The 24755-nt window shown below is 39.9% G+C and overlaps 1 protein-coding gene across 1 annotated transcript in view; it reads right to left on the bottom strand.

Annotated features, from left to right (window-relative positions):
• Nucleotides 1–24171, bottom strand: part of epha6 (eph receptor A6) — a gene marked incomplete at both ends in the record, with an annotated part of 48469 nt that extends 24298 nt beyond the window's left edge. The window contains 6 exons of the mRNA XM_079289575.1: nt 5741–5969; nt 6076–6237; nt 6343–6492; nt 7150–7278; nt 17823–17887; nt 24093–24171. Of these exons, the coding sequence (XP_079145701.1) occupies nt 5741–5969; nt 6076–6237; nt 6343–6492; nt 7150–7278; nt 17823–17887; nt 24093–24171 (814 nt within the window). The remainder of the gene's footprint in view (nt 1–5740; nt 5970–6075; nt 6238–6342; nt 6493–7149; nt 7279–17822; nt 17888–24092) is intronic.
• Between the last annotated feature and the right edge of the window lie 584 nt (nt 24172–24755).

Below are 24755 nucleotides of genomic sequence, written 5' to 3'. Positions count from 1 at the left end.
AATACTGACAAACACTCAGATATCCTGGCCAAAATCGCATTGCTGCTTAGCTCCTAATGGGAAGAGTAATGTGTCACCCAGCTTCCAATTTTTGAGGCACCTCAGTCACTTGGATATTACTTTCCTCCTATGTTGAGCTCCTGCCAAAGGCAACAAACACACAGATTCATTTGAATTTCCAGCTGCTCCATGCTCTACAGTGTTCGCTGGCGAGATCACCACCAAAAAGCAATTACAATACTCATAGCACTATTTCTATCCAAAAGTTTGAAAACATCCCATTTTTTCACCAGTTAATAGCGTCAGGGCCGAAACCAATGATTCTTTTTTTATTTTCAATCATTCCGCAAATTATTTTGTTGATTAATCAATTAATCATTTGGAGTATTACATGTCAGAAAATAGTAAAGCATGTACATTTAAATTTTTACACTGCCTGAGGAGATGTCGTTTTTTATTTATTAATTCATTCAACAGTCCAATAATTCCAAAGATGTTAAATTTACTTTCGTATAAAGACAAAGAAAATCAGCAAATCCTCTTTGAAAAGCAGGGAAAAGTGAATGTTTCGCACTTTTGCTTGAAACATTACTAAAATGATTAATGGGATTAATAAAGACATGTTTTTCGTTTTAAATTAATCAACTAATTGACAAGTTGTTGCTGCTTTAAATAACTTCATAGTCTTTTGGCGACGAGATTGATGTTACCAGTCTTGATGATACATGATAACTTTTTTTACATTAAGATATGATATGACAATCCACATGCACGCATACAACACAGATCCAAAAATACACTCATGCATAAACATGCTGAAATACACATGCCGTCAATAGTTACTTTAACCTGCAATTATTTTTTGGAGGCAGTGCAACACTGAGTAAGTTATATTATCAACTCTACACACAGCTCTGTATTGGTCTCCACCAACTCGACTACTATGCGGAGTATGTGTGGCTCTTTAGCTGCTAAATCCTCCAGTACTTTTACCAGTAGTCGCTAACTTTGCCTGAGTGGTGATGGTAGTGTATAGTGGGTTTCTAGAGTGTTTTCGCTTAAAACAGCTGTCTGCCTGCTAATAAGAGCAGTGAGTGAATCAGAACAGTACAGTTGCAGACTGGAAAACAAAAACAATGACCTACAAGATGCTGTGAAGCTTTGTCGAGCTAAGGGGGAACTGCAGAGTAATTCTCTCTGGGTTCATCACGACAGGTGATCCCTTTTAAATTGCACAGTATTTTGATCTTCAAAAATTTTGTTCAGAGCAGCTTAAAAAATACACTCTTCTAAACACCTTGCAGTGATTAAACTTTGGCATATAGGTCAACAGTAGCACTTAAGAATGTGGGAAATTTGAGTTTAAATAGATATCCTACAGGGGGCAAAGGAAGTTCATCAACTACACATTTGCAGGAATTAAAGACATGCCAACCAAGAAATTTTGAGTTGTTTGGGTGTGTAGAGTTGGAAGTTTTCTCTTGGCTTTACGTTGTCAGAAACAGATGGAGCCAGAGACTATGTTCACCCTGGACTCTCAGCTTTGATATGCAGATGGCAAGTTCACAGAGAATGAGTGATGCTCTAGTCTGGCTGAGCTGCGTCAGAGACCAGAGTAAACACAGTCCTTAATGGACAGAGGAGGGGAGCAGTGGCTCAGATACAGCTAAGAGAATGTATTGATTTCATCATTTCCTATTCCACTCTACCTGAATTCAAGGCCACTAGGTTGTACTTTCCCTGCCTGGTCAATGCTGTGTCTTGAGACAGCAGAGGTCATCAGTGAGCAAGCTAAGTTTTGGTGATTTCTGGACAACTCTGACACGGATGGGTCAAAAGGACAAAGAGAAAAGGGAAAACACTAATGGACTTTATAGTGTGTGATTCTGAAAATCATTCATCTTTACAGTAAGAAGAGAAACTGATATGTGTTTGTATCGACGTCATAAGAAGTACAGGAGGTTTTAGCTGCCAAACTGATCAACTAAAAAGGTTTTGCTCAAACCAACATATTTGAATATAGAAGATTTTTTAGTGATTGCATAATCAGTGGTGGGTTTTTTGTTTTGTCTACATATTCATTCTGATTCAAATGAAATTCAAAAAGACGTCTCTATTAGCTTCCCCCACAATTCACTGCCTCCTTTTGAATATAATTGTGTGACGAAAGGACATGGAACAAATAGCGTGAGCACAATGATGTTGTCTTATCTAGGTCATGATATAACCAGCCTATCTCTGAGTAATCCTCTTGTGGCTGAGACTGAATGAAAGGAATAGAATAATAAAACACTCGATTGAGATGTCAAAACAGTCTGGCAGAATGCTATTGGGGTGGAAAGCAGGGTTTGATAAGCGCTGATGCCTTTGTTTAGGCAGCTGGGAGGGAAAGATGGACGTGTTCACGCAGAGCTCTGCTTATATTTGAGAGCGCTGGGGTTTTCCCTATTCTCTCTGACAGTCTCTCGCTCTCTCTCTCTCTCTCCCTCTTTTGCTCTTTCCCCATGCTGCCTCTCAGACAGCTTTGATCACAGTACCCTTTGAAGCAGTGTTCCAAAATGAAAACGAGGAGAAAGCAGAAGTCACCGCAAGTTCATGCCTGAACTTCCTGAACTACTTGCAAAGTGCACATCTTCATTACAGCACAAGCTCTGCAAGAACGATGCAAAATATTCATTCAAGCCATAAATCATTAATTGCAAGGCCATAATATTTTTGCTGCTATCGATCACCTCTTCTAAGCTAATGTTAATGAGTTCAAAGATGCAGTTTGAGAATGGCACAGCAGATCAAACTCGATAGAACCCGACTGTAACCAACAGAGCAGTATCTCTGGCTTCCTTTATCCAAGATGCTACAACAGTATTTCAGAGAAGGGTGAATCTAAAAAGGAACAACCATTTTGGGAAATATGCTTGTTTTCTTTTCAGACATAGTGAGACAATAAGTTCATGTCCAGTGCAGAGATAACTTTGGGAAATGTTTAGCAGACACAAAGACTGGGCCGCAGAGGAAACTGCTGGTCTAGCTTCGTCACAACTGAATACCGTTGGCCTCATAACAGTTTTTATGTGTTACTATATACTTGTTGTATTTTGCTGAAATGCTGTACATGCAGTAAGTATATGTGTAGGTGAGTATGCATTACCATAACAGAGACTGTAATGCAGTGACTGGCTACATGCTACAGCAATCACATAGGTGTACAACTCACTAATTAATCAACACCAGTATGGCCGTTGCATGTGATGACGTGCCCTCTGAATTAAATCATGATTGTGGTGGACTACATCTCTCTGTAGTTGTTTGTAGTTTGAAATGACTCAGGTCAGCTCATGGTGTCTGCTGAAACTGATTTCTGAACCACACATTATATATCTGTATAACTCAACTCATTAAAATCATTTTCATGTAAGTAAACTTGAGGCCAGGGATTGCCTGCCTTGACTGAATAAATATACAGTAGATGGATGCGGAAACACAGACGTCATGGACGATACCTGATCAATAAAGTCATTATCACCGTTGATACTGATCCGGCATATTGGATCGAGCATCCCTGTACTGTATGTTTATTCACATACAGTATTATTGTGTAGCATTACATTCTTGGGATTATATTACAATTATTTTACTGCTGACAAAACAAATCGTGTGACTGATGACTGTGATAGGAACTGTGTAGGATACTGTTGGTCATTATAAATTATCCAGCTAGCTTTACGAGGTTAGAATCAAGACTAGAGTGGCAATACTACTTGCCGTCTTGGAGATACCGAACACCAAGAGTATTTCTGAAAAATATTTGTGTTGGGACAATCATCCTCAAATCTCCTTGAAATCAGTTCCAGTCGGGCAACAGGATGATATATGCTGTGAGACGATAAAGATCTGTCGGACTTTTTGCTGTAGCGTTATTACTTTGATAGCTGTCCTTTATATCTCTGGTTGTGTTCGACCATTGTGGACTGTGTTGCAAATCAACAGCAGAACTGGTTTATTGGCAATATTAGATGTGTACATGATTTTTACATAAATGTGATACAATAACTTTTTCAGCTGCTTATTTTCCTGGATTATTTGAAAACAAACGTTCCTATCTGGTTGTTTAATCCATGAGCAGTTTCTAAATAGGTTTTAATTAATATATATCAATATTGCAACATTAAATCTCCAGAGGTGTCTGACAACTTAGCTTTGTCAGTTCAAAGAACGTGCAGTACATATGAGTGAATAAATAGACAAGCATACATTGTTTTCCAAGTGTCCAGTGGGTTCCTGCTACATGAGTTACCGACCCGTTCATTGTAGCAGCTGTCAAGATCCCCCTAGACACTGTTGCAGCTACAGTACAATCGAGAGCAGCTACTGTCAAAGGGGAGGAACAGGGAGAATATAGATGCAGGACATATACGAGGGACACCATAGTGCTGCTCCTAAGTCTCATCAGTAATCTCTCCTGACAGACTTCAGTGTTGTTTAACTACATCTCTGAGATGTACGGAAAAGAAAAAATGACCCCCGCAGAGCAAATAAAGGAAATACAACAGCCTGCCCTACATATCAACTGCGCTAATGACTGTTGGAGTTCTCACTGTAATAACCTGAGTAACCATATCACCACAGGGGTACATGAATTTCACCCCGACCAGCTGAGACTTCTGTAAGTTGGCAAAATGTAACAAGTAACAGGAGGTGCACTTAAATTGTAATCATGGAGTGTGGCTCCATTTACCTGCCTTAATTACAACAGCAAGTCTGAGCTTCGTAAATTAAAGAGGGAGTTTAAAAAAGACAAGGTGCAAGCTAAATTAGCTGTGAAACTAACAAATGAAGGCAATTAGCCAGCTAGCCCCCAGTCTGTCTGCACAGTCTAATTGGGAAACCAAGGCCAAAGACTATCGGGAACAACTCAACAGTTACTTTAACATTTTCTTAATCTGTTTTGCTGACGAAAGGCCATATTTTGATAATGCTGATACAACTAATTAGAGAAGAGGCATCCTAAAAAAAGCTTTTCACATAAACTTTGTGGTATTTATCAAAGTTGTTCGATTTTTAGAGCGTTTATGTAAATGCTATGTGGGTGAATGTTTGCATTTATCTACCACAGCATGACATGTATCAAGACAACAACTGACATATAAACAGCAGAAAGCCAAAACAGCTTTCGATTAAAAAAAGAAAAAGACTTTCCCATTTGTACCAAATAATTGAAATAGTCCAGAAGGTTCCTCATGAGAGCCATTTTGAAATGTCAAATGAAAAAAATACTCAGTGACATACACTAATCTCTTCTTATCCACATTGTTTAGGGTCTCATAGCAGAAAAGGATGGTGATGAGACACAGCAGCAAGAGTGAGAATTAAAATGGAGAAATGAAAACAGAGCAAATAAAGAGACACAGAGGGAGAAAGGAGGGCATGTAAGTGAAGCAAAACAGAGTGGACAAGAGAGGAGAGAAAATGATGAGAGGCAGGGGGTGGAGCTGTGAAGGCATGAAGAACGATTGAGAGGATCAGACAAGGATGCAGGATCTTAGAATGAGAGGAGGGAATAGCACTTCTGTAAACTCAAACTGCTGCAGATGACTGGGGAGGCCCTGGAGATCTGTTTTTGCATTGCCTTCTCATCTCGTCTCCCCATTTTCTCTCTCACCATTTGATTCCTGCTCTGTATTTCCAGCTTTAGTTCACTGTTGTGCTCTAAAATGAGTAGAAACCCAAACACACTCCTTACCCCGGCAGTGGCCATCCACCTCCTCGTGGCCAATACGACAGACACAGCGACCCAGGGGTACCAGCCAGTCTCCATCAGCACCACAGTACAATTTGGGTGTGTCCCTCTCTTCTGCATTCTCCACACATGCTCCCCTTACTTCCACCAGAGAGGATGAGTCCATATGTGGCACCGTGTCAGGAAATGCTGCCAGGTTCCTTAAAGTCGACGGGCAGCGTTTGTAGAACACCTTATAAGAAAGGGGAAAAACAGGAAGTTGAAGTACTGCCAGTCTTGTGAAAGAAATAGAACTGTATTTCATGCACACATAAGTTGCACCGCCTCTGTTCACTGACCTTGACAGAGACGAGGGCAATACAAGCTCCCACATCCTGGAAGGCCAAGTAGAAGCCCCTCTGTGTCACCGGCCCCACCTCCCTGACCTCGGTATTGAGGCGGAGAACCCGATCTCCAAGATCTGTCTGTGTAAAACTCTCATCTGCCGCTATGGTGTCCACCTTGAAGCCAACAACAAACACCTTATGAGCAAAGTTCATTGTTACTGAATCATACCAGTAGCACAACAGGGAACCTTTTTTCATGATGCGGCTCCCATGACCAACCTTGGCATAGTCAGTAGGCCTGAACCGTGTCCCTGCAGAGAGCGGTTCTTCTGTCTGCAGGTAAAAGAGGTTGAAGGTTTCCTTACAGGTACCTGACACCCAAGGAATGGAGTTGCAGTCTCTCAGTGTGAAACGCAGCTCCACATATACCTGAGTTAAAATATAGATTAATTAATAAATCATCCCAAGCTCATTTACCATCTCAAATATAGGCCGATTAAACATTTTGCAGTCAGCTCCACCTATTGCTTGACCAATGGTAGGCTTTTTGTTGACATGTTATACAAAAATCAGTTCGGTGCAAGCATCAGAACAATTAATGAATCAATAGAAAGTAATTAAAATAGTAAAAAAAAAGACAACACAAAACTACAAACAAGTAATAGTGAAAAGCGTAAAATACAACCCACGAAAAAATATATTAGTCGTTCAAAAATCTCACAAGACAACAGTAGCACAACCAGGCTACTGCTGTCTTGTCACTTGTCTTCTCACTAACAGTAGTTAGTGATACAGCTCAGTTTCAGACATAATGAGTGACAATCCAGTCGATGTGCAAAGAAGAAATACTCCACCATCTTTGATTTATCATGCACTGTTCTGTATTGACTTCAATGGAATCTTCTCTATCAGAGTGAAATCATGTGTTTTATTTATTTTTCGGTACATCTGTCTGCCAGTTTTCCCCTGACACTTTGCCAACCTGGAGACAATGTCACAATCAGGCCCTGAATCAAGACTACTTCATTGGATTCAAATTTCTTGCAAAGTAAAATGTGTCTTAGGGAAGTGATATGTGGTCCAGACCTTCTGTGCAGCCTGCCGCTGGATCCATCCAGACCGTAGCCAGTTGTTCTGGTTTGGCTCCATTACGTGGCAAACCTGGAAGGTGTGAATGGCTCTGTTCTGCTCATCCATCTCTGTGATAGCATCCCACTGTAACAATACAGGAAGCAAATATTAATACATTTCAAAAAAAGTATTTAGTGAGGAGCATTATTGCACACAATCTGAAAAATTGATAGATGCCATTATCATGTGTCATTTGGGTGAACTGATCCTAAGATAACTGTAATTTGTTGATTGGTGTGAGTGACTAGAATTGGCTGTTATTCTGTGTGTATTATATTAGTTTGTAAAGGGCTCAAGATTAGTAGAACATGTATTAGTATTGACCCTACTGTATGTTTGGAGCTTACAATTCATGCACCCATGAATGACCTGGTTTTATATCCGTTCCATAAGAAACCACCTTTTGCATGTAGTGAAACTTAAGTTCTATGAAAACATGACGTTTGAAAGACACCGAGTTGGTTCCACCAATGTTTTCAAGCTGTTGCATCAGCCAGACGCTCTCATTTGTCTGCTCCGCTTTAACGGTGTGATGATCGGAGCTTCAAAAGCAGCACAGTATTGACAGCACTTCTTTCTCACAACTCCTGTGGCAAGAACTGGGCAGCTGAGATTGTGTCAGTTACACAGCTGGACATAATTATATCTCAAGAGAATGAGATCCATGAGAGACCTTGTGGGCGCTTTCAATTTGTTAACATGCTGTAATTGTTCTCTGTTTCCCAGGAAACCAAGAGGAATTCATTTCCTAAGCTATGGTTGAACCGACCATTGCAACGTTTCAAATCAGTGCTCGTTTTGGTTATGCCTCTACAGTAATAATAATACAACACTCACTCTCGCTCACTCTTTGCATTGTAATCAGGTCAGCTGCAGTGACAAGTTTGAAACCATCACTATCATCACTTATCAGAGACTGGATTATCCAAAGGATGCAGCGCAGGGGGGGGGGGGGGGGTCCTTTTTCCTCTCCTCTTAGTTAACAAGGATCACTCAAACGCTCCATTGAACAAGTGATGGTGCTCAATGTATCATGGTATACTGAGGGCTGTAAGGCCACATGAGTGAGCAAAAGAAGGCTCTTGACCACATTTGGAGAAATCCTCACGATGGGGCATCATGTCAGCCTATCACAATGGTTTTGGTCTGGAAATGCTGCCTTTCCAGGATCCATCCCCTAAATTTGGACAGAGCTACTGAATAGATTTTACATTAAATTAAAGGGGTGTCACTATCCAGTAAAAGACTTCCGCATAGGATGTGACCTTTGCTTTTATAAAACCAATTCCTGCTAAATGTACTGAAATAACAAAAAAGTAAAAATTGAATTAGATTATAATGTTGACATCAAGACTCATTATTTTATTCTAGCGTATATTTAGTCATATTTTAGTGAGGGATCTGCTAGAGTTTCAAATGTCTATTTTTAATTAAAATCAACAATTTTTTTAGATTTACATATTACTTACTTGATTTGGAATATACTTTGTTTTTCCAAATGTTGCAAATTCTAAGCACTTTTGCACATTTCTTTTCACTGCCTATGCAGCCCTGATGTATCAAATAGAAACCTTCAAAATCAAAACCCTGATTTGTCTCTCTTTTTGGTTATCTTTCTGCGAGTCTAATACATTTTCCCTGCAACCCCAAAAGAGAAGACATGTTTGTTAAGGCACAGCTCAGCCCTTGTGAACCACAAAGTTACATTTTGTCACATTTTCTAACACACCCACAGCATCTGATGTCGGCATTCAGATTCTAGATCTCACCAACCAGTCTCACCAAGGCACAAAAGACCACATCACAGGAAAGGTTTAAAACTCAGTTTATTATCATATAAATACGCTGAAAATCCAAAGGTGAAATATCTGTGCTCGTAGCGGTTAAGGAGGGAGGGAAACAATCCGTGTTATAGAGGCTGGGACGAAGAGAGAGCAGTCCAAGGCCAAAGGTCAGCTGTGCTGCAGGTTGCTTGCTTACTCAGAGTCCATTGTCAACTTTACACCTCACTCGTTGGTCGTTCTCACTGAGCCACCACCATGGACAAGCCTGGCAACACTTCAGCCTTGTGGAAGCGCAACTCTGCCTTCACACTGTGCACCTTGAGGGGACCCTGGCCTGCACACAGAGAAACAGAAGAATATGAGCCACTTTTGATGTTCAAATATTCACTTAGACCTCACATACATACCATGCCAGCACACAGAGAAAAACTTTTTGCTGCATGTGGAATAAGTATACTCTGTCTATCAAGCAAATAGGCTGTGCACTTCGATGTCCCTTGGTCTCTAACCTATAGGTCACTCTCTATCCACTTGCTAACTTCAGCTTCAAATTACATTACAGACCCTAGTTTGTAGCCACATGCTATAGCTAGTTTCAAATTACACCAGAAGCAACTATTTTGAAGCTAACTACTTGCTAATGTTAGCTTCAAAAACAACTATTTTATTGACAGAATAGCTTCAAATTACACGAGAGGCAAATATTTTAAAGCCACTTGCTAATGTTAGCTTCAATCTAAACTAGAAGAAACTATATTATAACCATTTGCTCGTTAATTGTCAGCTTTAAATTACAATACGAAAACTGGAAAGACTACAATATTTAACCAACTACTTCATTTTATATTCTTACCTTGAAGTTCAGTCTGTACATTCCTCTTCGTTTGACATGCAGAGAGGGTTCAGAAAGTAACGGTCAAGGAAGCTCATGCTAGAGGCTCGTCTTAGTTTGTACATACTCCTCCCCAACAGAGTACATTTTTAAAAGTTCATTGTTTTGTTGGGTGGGTGCACGTTGCCTAAAAAGACGGGCTCGGATTGCATAAATACAAGAAATGTACAACGTATAAAGTGTTTTGAACAAATGCAGGTTAATTCAAAACTAAATATAGACTACACATATAAAGAGAGAAATTATATTTTCATTGTTAATATCACAGATTACATGATTCAACTTTTGTATTTACTCATATTTTTTTGTCCTATTCTTCTCCAAGATAAAGATGACCGAAGCCTTCTCCAAGATTTAAGACGGACTTTCACTTGCCACTACGTTGGTACCTCATTGTGAAATTCTGTATCCGTGATTTCTACAAAACGGGATGTTCAATAGGAGAAAATCATCCAAAGCTTCTGTGTTGAATGTGATATATGTACTTTTTCATTTTAGAACACACCAACCAACACACACACACCTACAGACACACTGCACAGTCCTCAATTATGTTATATCTTAAAGGTGTTGCACAAAAAGAGACCCAAGGAAGGCAGATGACAGACAGAGTTGTGTTGTAAAGGAAATTAAAACAATTGAGGTAGAGTGTTTTCAAATATAAATTATTTAATAACACCTTAACCTTGAGCGTGCAGTGCAAAAGCAATTCATATAATATTAATTAAGCTGTCTAAATTAGCTCTATAGACACCCAGTGGCTAATGATTCATCAATCAATCATAATCACTTCCTCTTTCATTTGGAACTCCAGCCAGACAATAATGCTGTGCCCGTGCCTTTATGATAAGTGGACTCTGAGGTATAATCATGCATATATCATTGCTTTTGGAACTGGAGGAGCAACTTCTTGGTATTTGATCATGACATATTTAATTATATAATCAACATTTAATTCAACTAATTTGTTTTATGGTCACAGCAAGCAGAAACTGTTCTAATGTTCATCTGGGCCAAAAATGTGAACGTATCTTTTTCAGCACTGTGGTGGTGCTTCGAACTAAATGCTCATATTAGCATGCTAACATGCTTACAATAATAATGCTAGCATGTAGATGTTAGTGTGCACTATCTTAGTTTAGCTTGTTAGCATGCTAACATTTTGTAATTAGCAAATTACAGCTGAGGCTGATGGGAATGTCTATAGTTTTTCAGGTATTTGGTCATTAACCAAAGTATTGGATCAGCTGAAACTTTGACCTGATGATGGACCTACATGAAAGGTCAGCGGTTCAATGTTTTTACATCATCTGAAATATTTCCAGCGGGACCAAAGTGGTTGACCGACTGACAGACCGACATTGCCATCACAGCCGCGAGCATGGCTGAAAATTCAAACGCTCATCTGTGTTCACCAAAGTGAGGATCAGTCCTGTGTTGTACCGTGAGGGATGTGCAGTGAATTGTCACATGCCAGTCAGCCTGTTATTTCTGAGGTTTTCTGCTAGTGTGTGAAAGAGGAAATGCTTTAGAAGTCACAGAAAGGAATTTAACTTTAAGCTTTAAGACTCACACACTCGAGAGGAGTTTCTTCAACATATGCACTCTATATTTAGTCATATCAGTGCCCTCCTTACAGTGCAGAAACAGAAACTTTGTATCTTTACAGAAAACAGGCTTTCTGGTTTGCATAAGATCAGCATTAAGTAATTGAAGTTCCATTATGCATACAAACAAGAGCAAATGGTAATTTGTCACTCTGTGTGCCTCTGTGTTCTAAAATGCCCCCTTGGGATGTGGCATGGTTCAGAGCAGAGAAAACAAATGCAAACCCAGAGTTTGAAAGATGAGCTGCAGCCCACGCTCTCTGAGGCAATCAGATATGCACCTACTAATCGCTCTGCCTATTATCCCCGAGCTTAGCAGACTGCAGCAGACAGATACCAGGTTTTGAGTACAAGGTGTGGAACTAATTAATGTATTAAACTAACACTAATATTGCAATAGGGGAGTGAAATACCAGGTTCTCTGAAACTGACCTGCTCACTGTTACTTTGTGTGGAGGCTTCCCCTGTGATGAAATACTGAAAAACTTGATTCATGCAAAAAACAATTTTGGGTCTAATTTGTTAGTTTGGCATCGTGACCCTTGAGTTTGTTAAAATGTCCCCACTTGATCCAAAAAGCAATTAAAACACCTCATATCAACACAACGACACTTACACTACAATTAGACCTGCCCCATATCAGTGTCCTCTTGACTTCTGCTTGTTTTGGACTCCACGTCCAAAGTGATTTTAACAAAGTTTGCAACACAGTGATCAATGACTACGTTGTCTGCATACAGACGATGATTTAAAAGAGAGAATCATGGACGATCATTATTCGATCTGTCTGTTGTCACCTGTCCGTCTGTCTTGCATTTGTCGACGACCCTCATCTACCTGCATGCATGTCTTTTATTGTTGTTTAGCTGTCTGACTGATTTATATAGTTCACATACTCTGCATGCTCATGTTTTGTGCAACTGACATGGATTTTTTTAGTGTCTAACATATATCTATTTTAACATAGTTATCCCCCATTTTATTTGCTTTGTGTGTGTTGACTTTGAGGGCCTCTGTATTGCATGTCTTGTTAGTACTTGACAATGTATACGAGTCTCCTGAATGATGATACTATGTATATTAATATTCTCACTTTTTTTCATTGTTTGTGCACATTGTAAAGCGTCAATGTTGTATAACCTTTCAAATATAATCTTATATTCTGTTTTTGGGTTTATTTTGTAACATCTGCCTCTTGGGACTACAGATGAAAAATAGCCTTTTGGCTAACTCTGGTGCATTTGCAGAAATGTTCTTATTAATGTGCACTGTCCCGTATCAAATAAACCAATAAAATAAAATTGCTTCATAGATGATCATTTACTTGAAGAGTTTCAGTCCATCTTCAGACTTGAAGTGGAAAGACACATAGCAGCTGCTCAGTTCCATACAGCAGCTGTGTTAATATAGTGGAGCGGTGCTGAGTGGATTAGCACTTGTGGCTGCAGTGATAGGTCTTATATGTTAACAGTGGAAGATGCTAATCATGTATGCATGTAGAAAAACACAGAGTTCTCTTGTGTAGCTGATTTTATTTTTTTACACTTTTTTATTTTTTTACACTGATTTGAACATGCATGGTGACAGAAGGTTCTATGAACCGATCAGCTTGTTTGATGCAGGACTGCACAACATATTGCGATTTGTGTTTCAGCTGCTCTTTGAGCCTCTGCAACATCATTTGCACGCGCTGTGCAAATTTAACACGAATAAAAAATGTAAATCCTTTTTGAATCCCTTTTGACATGTTACCACAGGAGACACACTGTACGGACATATTAAATGTGATGATCAGCCGACAGTGCCTCTAACTTAATTGACATGAATATCTCCTACAAATCGAAAAAGTGTTCAAGGATTATGATCTCACTTTATTTTGACTATCATTTTCCTTTTGAAAATTGGTCATGAAATGGAAATACCACGATAATGAATCTGTGTTTCTGTTACTTATTTTTAGATGATTTATTTGTGCCTGTGACAGCTTAAACACAATTGATCAAAAACCAGTAGAAAAAATGACGATGCTTTGACCTGGATGCTGTTCTCCTCTGCGTACAGTTTTTGTCCCCAGGACTCAATGCAGGACAGAACGGCTGAAACCTGTGCATGTAAGTCCCAATATGCCGTTTCCACCTCCTGTTGCGGCTTCAGGGAGGATTTCTACCTCTCAAGAAAAGTAGCATTCTGCATCCTGCTTTGAAAATTGATGATACCAGCTTGTATCAGCCCCCCCATTGACGTCACAGAGACACACACGAGCCGTCTTCATGCCGTTCAGAAGCAGTTGCCAAGCCCTATCATTGTGACATTCAGACATTAAAAACTTGTGGTGAGTTTCTAACTGTACGTGTTATGATGTGTTGTTTTGGACCATGGCTCCTGGCAGCTCCTGATAGAAAACTTTGACAGCCACTGAAGTTGGTCAATGTAAAGTTATCATGCAGGTTGTTCATCACTGAAAAGAGGCTTAGATGAAACATGTTCCTCACAGATAAATAGATCGTCTTCTAAATCAGTGATATAGAGACCAGGCTAACGAACAGAAGCCTCTCCCTTCATAGCGGTGAGGTGACGTCACGTGGATCAACCGACTTCAATCGACTTCATTAATAATGAAACAGAAAAAAATTGAATGTATGTGTCAGTTTATAAAGCCAACATTCAATTAGGTGGTTATGTTTTTCATTTAGCGTCATCGTGAACTATTTCTTGACAGTTTATTTCTCTGAGAACTTTGCTGGAAGTGTAGCGCTATAGAGAGTGTGACCAGAACTTTAGATTTATTTCTAAATTCAACACAAGTCTGCTGTAGTACGTTTTACTTTCGCCTGACACAACGACTGCTCTTCCCACCTTTAGTTGCCTTTGCTCGCCTACTCATGGCTTGTGTGTGTTATTGAACTACACTGTGAATGTTGGCAGTGGGAGAACTGTGAGAAAAGAGAGAGCAAGAGAAAGGGAGCAAAAGAGGTGCCATTTAAAGTGAAGATGTAATGCTAATTCAGTGCTTTAAATGCAGAACAAGACTTAGACCCTTCAGCGGAGCTTTTGCATTTGGCCTCAACCTATAAACTACAGTATGGGATCATTTTAATAATTCACATACTGACACTGGCCAATTAATTGTCTCAATATCACAGAATATGTGAGAAACAGGTTGTGAATACCAGCCAAAAATAAGACATACATCTGATAATTTATCATCATTATGTGTGGATTTGGATCATCAGTGTTTAAGCTCTAATCACAAAAGCAGTGGACCAAGTTTGTAAAGATGGAAACCCCTAATATTGCCTGTCTCATATCAAAAGGACACACTCATCCTTTTAGGCCATATGATTGAAGAAAAGCCCTTAAAGTTCTAATATTTTTAGTGAAGATGGGTTTATTGACCTTTAATATTTTAAAATTGTATTTGTACAGCCCAATATCATACATTTGCCTCAGCGGACTTTACAATCTGTGCAACATACGACATCCTCTTTCCTTGGACCCTCACATGGGTCATATACAAATTATAGAGCATGACTTTTCGTGGGTAGAGCTACAAACAGTGCATGAGAACAGCCCACACAGAGCTGTCTGGGCTGACACATTGACCATCACTGTCACATCAGCCAATTTTATCTTGCACAGAAAGCTAAATCTCTCAGTAAACTTTCACCTTGGAAGGAGTTCTCGTGGTTACCTGGTTAAACTATAAAAACTAGTGTTTCCTCAGCTTAGGATATGATTGACCAGTGAGTCACTTAAAGCCACTTTCAGATGAACTCACTACCAAAAATATTATGGTGTTAGTAACTCTGACGACTGTCATTATAATCCCAGTGAAAGAGTGTGTGTTAACCGGAGTTAACCAGTATCAACAAAGATCTGAGAGATTATTTATACAGCAGGGAATAAAATAAATCCCATTTTAGGTGAAATTCTACTGTGAGAATCATCGTTTCATAGGCGTTAAAAAAGACATCAGGACGTTACATACACACACCTGTACCTGCATTGCACACAGATACTGTCGTGTTACCAACAATGGTGGAGGCTGAGAGGTATGAGGTTTAGATTAAAATAAGACAATTTGTCATTGTCAGACTAAGGGGAAAAGAGACAGAGAGGTCTTATGAAAATATCATTAAATCTCTGTAGTCGTAATGAATTATTGATTTGATGTGAATCTGGGTGGTGGCGTCGTGTTTGTGTTCAACCAATTAATGACATTATTGCTCCCCACAGCAAAAACCTGTGTAGGCAATGTGCAAGGGAGGAGAAGCTGTTGCAATATTGGTATTTGGCCCTGAATCTATCTCAGTATTTTGTTGCTGGTTTTGGTTTTGCTCCAAAGGATTTATTACACTTTTAATAATAGCCTGAAAGCACAAAGTCTCGCCACCACCCCGTGTCCCAAATTAGACACAACATCATGGACAAATGATTGTTGTTGCTGATGGTTGCAGTCGCAGCTGAAATATTTGTAAGAATGAAATCTACAGCATTTTCCCTTCAGGCTTAGACATGTAAGACTGATATGCTACAATCAAATTAGTTTAATATCTAGACGTTCTGAAGGCTTGATCAACTCTGTATTCATTGCATATAAACATTGTTGTGTGTGTTTAATAAAAAACACCAGCGGAGAAGCCCAGAGACTATTAGATCAAGACGTTTGTGTTTTAGGAGATTTATTCTGCCTTTGCGTTTCAGAAATGGTCTCTAAAAGTCTAGTTTGTGTATTCTTATATATATTTTAATCATGCATTGTTTGTGAAAAGAGTTGATGTCAGGGGGAGCACAGGATAAAGAACTTGATGTTTAAATAGCAATATCCTACCAGTAACATTATGCCAGTATTGTTTAAATTGCTGAACCCATCTGCATTAATAATCCATAACAGTCATGTTAAAAGCTGTAATAAGGCAGGACCTGCTACGTGCTGTCTGAAGGGTTCATGATGTCAAGCTCAAACTGGTTGTCACTAAAAAACATCACAAGAAACTTGTGGAAATCCCGCCTTTTAGGTCTGGAGTGTTTACATGCACACAGTTGATATAAATCCATTTCGTCCTGAATCATATGCAGGATATGATGTTTGTATTGGACACAGAGTAACCCAGTTTTCCATGTCCCTGATCATTCCTGAGTAACTTTATACAAGTGTCTCATCACTCTCCGTCTACAGAGGATTTGGAAATACCACCTCCGGAAATGGCAGCTCCATTTGCTTTCGCTGTTACATTAAATTAAGTATCCGTCTACAAACTCGGACACAAATCTTGCAGTATATTAGTGCAGTAAAGTCTCATTTATCCGGTCGTTTGCTCACTTCTTTCTAAACACATACATCTACTCTAAAACCTTATTATTTAGAACGCTTCTGCATGAACGGCCTCTTGCGCAGGCGTGCTACTTGTACTCGGAAGTCCAAAGTGTTTTTAATAGTAAGGTTTTAGCAAAGTTGCATGTGTTTGGGAAGTGCTGAGCTAGCTTTGCTGTTGTTGAACCTGACCGCTGCTGTCCGTCTACTTCCATTCATCACGAATTTTCTCAGTTTTTTGATCTTTCGTTCACCATGGAGGCATGCGAGAAAAACAAGAATTCATGGTAACACAGGGTGAGTAATTGATATGCAAATGCTCATTTTGGGAGAGAAGCATTCCTTTAAACAGCTTTTCATTCAAATGAAGCAAAGCTTAAGTCTTTCAACTCTCTGCTGTGTAGTGCTTTGTGCTTCCTTGTGTCGGTGAGGTCAGGGCCTAGACATCAATGCTAATCTACGGTCACATAATAATCCATTCCACGTGACTCGGCTGATTGAGATGATGCACATGTTGAAGGAAAGCATTAAAAGACTGTTGAAACATTTAATGGTAACTCGGACATCTTCGAAATAGTTCACTTTTCAACCACATGGTTTTAACCCCATAGACATTTTTTACCAACAAATCACCAAATGGATGGCACATTGGTCTGATTACTGTCAGGAAGGTTGACATGTAAAATATGTAACCTGCTGGTTAAGTTTTTAATGAGACCCAAGGTCCTTTCTTCTGCTTGTATCTGACTTAAGCACAACATTTTAACAACGTTGACTACTCAGGCTGAAGTGCTCAGTTTTGGAAAGAAAGGGTTGTAGATCCGGTTAGGACAGTTTGGAAGTTCAGGTCTAAAATATTCTCTACTTATTAATGAGTACATTTGGTACATCAAACCTTTTCATTTCATTTGTGTGTCAATTATTCAATTTGCTAACTTGTTTGACTGGTTATATTCAAGGTTGTATAAATGTATATAAGGTGAGTTTGTTCAAAAGCCCCAAACTGCTTACGAAATGCTAACGTGACTCACCCCATTGACAGGATAGGTCTTCCAGTCCAGCTCACCTAGCACTGTCGTAGTGTCCAACAGAACCACTAGAGAGAGAGAGAGGGGGGGGGGGGGGGGGGGGGGGGCAAAATAAAGTCATGTAAAATGGTGATGAAAAGTTGGAAGAATGACAGTATAAGCACAAAGAGTGATAGGAGAGAGCAGAGAGGGGAAGAGAGAGAGAGAGAGAGAGAGCGAGAGGTTGGACAGTGAATTTTAAAAAGAAGAGAAATGGAGGTGACAAAATGGGAAGAGAGCAGATAATAGTTATCAAGCTGTCAATGAGGAGCTGACAGAGCAGTAAAGCCCTTATCAGATTCAATCACCTATGAACAACAGCTCTTAGGAAAGTCCAGGACAACACCAACACTAACACAGATCCGCCCTCCATCTGGAAGTCTGGATGATTAGTACTCTGCCTCTCAGGTCAGGAGTTTTCTGTCTTCATGACATCAAAGATAAGTCAGAGATGAATAAATGGAAAGATAAAGGACAAATACAGCCAACCTTTATGAACCGTATCATATTCTTCAGAGAACTGAAGTTCCCCCTTGAGCCAATGATATCATCCTGTCACGTAATATAACAGCCCGAGATTGTGTAACCTGTGTAGCTGGTTGAGATTAGACGTTAGGGTCAGGATGGCTCATTTTTCGGGGCACAGTACTTGAACAAATCGGGATTCCGGTACCTTGCACGAGCATAAAAGCCTGGCAATCATAGCATTTGAATGCTACGCAGGGTGTATCTTGCCAAGATAAGAAGGGGGTTTCATAATTATGCCCTAAAAAGTACGCCCATATTGGATGATTCCTCACAATTTAGGTCCAGTTCCAATTATCAGTGCCAATGCTGGAAGTAGTGTAGGCTATATACAGCGAGGCAATAAAGCACAGTGCGGAGGTGAATGGGCGTATGGCAAGTCTTTCATTCAGAAGACCAGAGGGGTTTTTTTCCGTCACAGACCTTCATTTAGCATTTGATGTTTTATTAATTGTAGTTATGATCGCGCCCCAAACTAAACCACATGGCAGAAGGTAAAACAAGACAAGACATATATTATAATAAGGCACGGTCACGGTCACGCTCACTTCAACCATACTTCCAACCAAAAGAACTAGTTTTGCAACTCAGCATCAGTGTTTGGTGGTGTTTTTGTTTGATCATGTTAAATCTAGAGCTGTCTGCACTCTGGTCACGGCTCAGGCATGAGGAGAGCCATTATCTGGCCCTTGCTAAGCCCCCTGAGCCAATTTCATATGATGAATGTGCAATTTCCTTTGTCTCCACACAGCCAGCTAATTACAATCTCTATCGATAAAGTGCGTCCCACTTCAGCGGTCGACACTACAGACCAAAGAGTCACATGTTATGGGAGTTACACGACCTGTCACTCCCGACGTTGCCAAATCTGGATTAATAATAAAAAGATACAATTTGACGAGACTAAATGAACCCTTTCAGTATTTACAGACTTCATTTAGCCTTGATCCCCTGCTGGTAATTAAGGGCAGAATTATAATAAGATGGCCTCGCTTCTGTTTAAAAGGAGGACGTGGAGAGAGGGAGGGAGACAGACTGCAAGACAGACAAAGAAAGAGAGATATTGATTTCTGACAAAATTACAAAAAACCATCTTTCATAATCATGAGCAATGTTCCATGGCATGTTTGACAGTGGCAAACTTTTCCCACCAACTCCCTTCACTGGCTGTCTGTCTGTCTGTCCGTCCCTCTCATACACACAAATACACACACACACCCAAACACACGGTAATGTAGTCATAACATAATTAAATTCCTGCAACTGTAGGAGCCAGGAAATAATAGATGATCCAAGACCATAGTGCTGAATTTGATACACAGATTTTCTCACTCAAAGCGCACACACACACACTCACACGTCACACACACACACACACACACACACACACACACACACACACACACACCACACACACACACACACATGCCGACGAGTATTTATCAGGAGGACAAATCATATTACTCTTGTCTGGGTATTGTGTCTGGAAGCATAATAATCCGCAACCTTTCTATAGGACCATAGGAAGAGTCACATTTTTGAATATAAGGTGGGCACAAATAATCTATACAGCAGTAAATCTCAACAGTTTCTCTTCTGATATCTCAGTACAAATATCAGAAGTACCTTGTTCAGTACAAATGAATCCTAAAGATGAGCTGAGTGTATTCAGTTGCTAAACGCTCACTGAAAACCACCACAATCACAACGTGGTAACTCTCCTGGTTGCTGAGCTATTAATCTTAATAACTTGCATAGGCCTAGTTTTGAACCAAACTGAACAAAAAAATGTGTACCAGAAACAGACTAAACATACGTAGTACCTGACACTGAACAGAAACAAAGTCACTGTTAACGTCATAAAGACTCCAGTGTCCCTACAGAAAACCACAACTTGACACTTTTAAGATTTATTTTTGTGTGCAGATTAAACAAACAAGACATGATATGATTATTAGTGAGCTTTGGAGGGGCTGGTGGCCAGATGTTGTAGCTACTGAGAGAACCAGCTGTTCACCCCTTCTTCCAGTTTTTATGCTAAGCTAAGATAACATCTCCTGGCTGCAGCTTCATATTTACCATATGACATCAATTTTCTCGGTTAACTCTCAGTATAACAAACAAATAAATGTAGTTCCTTAAGTGTCAAACTTTTCCTTGAAGTAAGGGTTTTATTCTTCTGTCAAACAGACATCATGATAAAGTTTGGTCTATTATTTTACCTTCACATTGTGGTAGATTTCTTTGACTTATGATTCCCACCACTCTTCGTAAATACAAACATTTTGTTGTGCAGTGGCACTACATGTGTGCTTTCTCTATAAAAACAAGCCCCACCTGTACATTCAGATATCTTCACTACACAGCCTTTATTGAGCAGTTGTTTTCTAAAAATTGCTGCGTGTGTCTGTGAGTGACATCTGACTAAAGTCGGGAAAAGTTCCATATCTTCCCTGCAAGTGGCTCATGAAGACTCAAGAATAGGCATTAAGTTAAAATCCTAAATTATTGAAGTATTTGGCTGAGGATATTCAAGCAGACAAGCACTTGGCTGAGGTCCCTCAGAGAGACAGACATTTCTATAAGGGCCCTCGTCTTTTTTTCAGTTTCCAGGATGTGGTTTCAGAAAGCCATTGGGAGAGCCAGAATCATTATTTTCTATATGAGACAGTAATAAAAGTCGACAGAAGCATCTAATTCAGATGCTGCTGCATGCATCCTTGTATTTAAAGAGGAAGACCTCAATGATGTGTCGGGATGAACTGTTACAGTGATGCCAGAAATACACTAAATAACAAAGAGATGTTTAAGTGTTTAGTCAATAAGTGATTAGCTGGTTCGCAAAAATGTTTGGGTAATGGCTTCATGTGTGAGCCATTTATCGAGAGAAAATAGCAAGTAGTTGCTGGTGACAGCCTCTCAGATGTGAGGATTTGCTTGTGAACTGAATACCTTTCAGAAAAACTCCTCCCCCAAACAGCAGGTGTCCAATTATAGCTCAGCAACTGTAACTAGGAGTTTACAGTCCAATCAACGGGATAGCATTTTGCCAGACACAGTGATTACTGTAATGTACCGTCATTACTGTAATATACTGCAATATGACCAATAAATACCTTGTTACATAAAAACATCTCATTTCTGTCACTTTCTCACAGTCTGAGGGGACATACAAGATTTTCTTTTTGTTATTAGAGTCATCATATACATATACACATACATGAAATTTAACTTTCAATTCAACCCATCCCGAGCTTATTGGGAGCAGTTGGCTACTGAGAGGTGCCCGGGGAGCAGTTAGGGGTTCAGTGTCTTGCTCAGGGACACTTCGGCACAGGACATGTAGCAGCCAGGGACGGAACTGCCGACTATGCGGTTGCCGGACAACCATCTCTACCCATTGAGCCACGGCCGCCCAAGCGGTTGACATTCATTAACAAACTCAGACAAGCACACGCACACACGCACACACGTGTTTGATTTCACTATATTTGAAACTCCTCACGTTTCCCCTGTGTGCATCCCCTCCCCTTCAAGCCTGTCACCACCACAGGCAGACAGGCATCCTGTTGGGAAAACTGAGCACACACACACACATGCACACGCACACTCACACCAAACACACACAGACACAAGACACAGAAAAATGAAGTGAAGGAGACTTTGACATTTGGCCAGTGAAAGGGCTCCTGTTGTCTTTGAAAATGTGCATCCTAAACATTAAACATTCAGGAAGGAATATTGAACTGACCTGTGCAAATGTGCAAAGTGGAAGATGTCAAGAACAGATTACATTATGAAGATGTATGATATGACGGCTGAGGAGAGATGAAATAATTATGTTCTGTTTCTCATATACATGCAACTGCACACACTGCCCATGTGAGAGAAATCTTTTTTTTGTTTGTGGGAAATCATATATTTCCGTACATTTAATGTCAACCACTTGCCCATAATAGGTGCATAACATAATAAAGTAGGTATCATACAAGTGTCTGTGAGGGCCAACATCTGTTATATTTTCATCCAAGAATGTATGGACCCATAGAAGACAGAGCGGCAGAAATAGGCAACTCATAAGCATCAGTATAGCTGCAGAGTATGCCAGAGGCCGACATTTACAGTCGGTGGTGCCTACAGCAATGTTTCTGTGCATTCAGACTTTGCAGGTGAAGTATAATGTCAGAGCCTCATCTATAATTTGGCTGATTTAGCGCAGAGTCTGTAACAGCTAACAGAACCTATAGGTATGATTTATTTTGCTTTTTGATGCTGCAAATGTGTTTCTCAGTGTGTGTTCATTAGAATTCAAAGCAATTGATTACATTTTTAAGATGAGTTTTGATTAGGTTGAAAACTTACTGAAACATGAGTTCCACTGACATGTTTAGACTTTTAATATGTGCTCTAAATTTCACAGTATCGGTAGGACTGCAGATATAGCCACTGAAAAAGGCCACGAAATGCACACACACGTGGGTTTTTTTGTATGAAATACAGCAAAGTTAATAGATTTTCAGATCGAATGGCTTGAAAAACTTGCAAGAGAACATCGCTATGTTCAGTGTTTTAAAGATTTGTGTCGTATGACATACGGTAGCAATGATTGGATTAGATTAGATTCGATCTAGAACCAAGACTACCATCTTGGTTAAGGCAACACATTTGGAGGCTGAAAAATGTATAAATGTGTTGTTGTTTTTTGACACATTCAAAATAAGATTGATATATTTTGAGAGAAAAGTAACTACCGCATGATAATCACTGGCAAAAATGTGTGTTGTAATCTATATATTATCAATGAGTCGGACTAGAGATCAACTGAGCTCTTGGTAAAAACAAGCAACTGAACTGACATATTTCAGTTCATGTTCATGTCGAGGCTGTACATCTTTGTGCAGTATTTGTAAAATCCAGAGTCAAATAAATCTATTTTGAGACAGAGTATCTGTACAGTATTAATACACAGTATCAGTGATCAGGACAACAGTTCAATTTACTGAAACCAAGACTGGCATCTTTTGGTTTAGCCAACATTAGGAAGCTCTGCATGAATACATGTGTTTTTGATACATTCAGAGCCAGACTGATATATTTTAAGAGACATTATCATTACTGTCATGTTCAGTCCTTCAAAGCGGTGTTGTGTAAGCTACCAGTGGTGAGGGCAGATGAGTAAACCAAGGCTGGCATATTGGTTCAGCTCAGAAAGGGAAATTTAGATTTTCTGTACAGTACATGTATGTTTCAATGTGTTTTCTGTTGTCTGACATCTAGAGATAAAACCAAGAGACTTACTCAATTTGGTTCAACCAACAAATTGACATTGCAGGGATATAGAAAAACACCTGAAGAAAAACACATTAGTCAGTCAGGTGTCATTTTATTAACGAATGTACAAAATAGAATCACCTGTGAAAGAGTACACCGCTACTCTGCATGGCACCAAAGACCAGTGAAGGTATATATGTTAAATACGCGTAGTGTGTTTAAAGTGTTTAACAAGTGAGACAAATGTTCTGGTTGCAGACAGTTTTAAGAAAGCACTGCAAAACATCAAGTTACTTTGGGTTTTGCGGGTGAACGTGCGTGCGTGAGCAGAGGATCAGTTCTGTTTCGGCAAAACAAATGCTTTCAAATGGTTCAAATATTTAAATTGGTGCATCCACGCTTGCTCCAAGTCTGTGGTTCGACGCTCTTTGTACTCACCTTGGTTTGTGGCTCCCGGGTCCGACAGGATACGTCTAAGCAAGAACAAAAACACAAAGTACTTCCCACCGGAGCACATCGTTGAGTCAGACACAAATGCGCTCTGAACTAAAACGCTGCACAGACTCCTAAATATATCCCCAAGATGAAGAGGTAAGGAGGTTTCATGTAAGAGGCAACTGAAATCTCCCCGCGGTATCCAGACTCGGAAGGTGACTCTCGGATCCACACGAGTTCTTATTTGATTATTTGTCAGCCATCCCGAACCCCTCCATGTGGACGCAAGCGACCAGACGACTGAGCTGTTGCAAGTTAATCAAATAAATAGAAGAGTATTTGTCTGGAAACACGGGCAGGTCGGCAGGTGCAGACTATATCCCAAACTGCCCAAAAGCGAACTTCCTGGATGTGCGTTTGTGGTAAAGTCAGTCAGTTTGTGTTTAATGCCTTTAATTGCATGTTTTTATCCCATAACGAGAGCGAGAGAGACTTCCTGCCGCACTTTCAGCCAGTGCATCCCTCCCTGTGTCTCTGTATCACTGCGTGCATCTCTCTCTCTCTCTCTCTCTCTCTCTCTCTCTCTCTCTCTCTCTCTCTCTCTCTCTCTCTCTCTCTCTCTCTCTCTCTCTCTCTCTCTCTCTCTCTCTCTCTCTCTCTCTCTCT

Source organism: Melanostigma gelatinosum, assembly GCF_949748355.1.
Source record: "Melanostigma gelatinosum genome assembly, chromosome: 2".
NCBI lineage: Eukaryota > Metazoa > Chordata > Actinopteri > Perciformes > Zoarcidae > Melanostigma > Melanostigma gelatinosum.
This window is presented reverse-complemented; position numbering and strand designations above follow the sequence as displayed.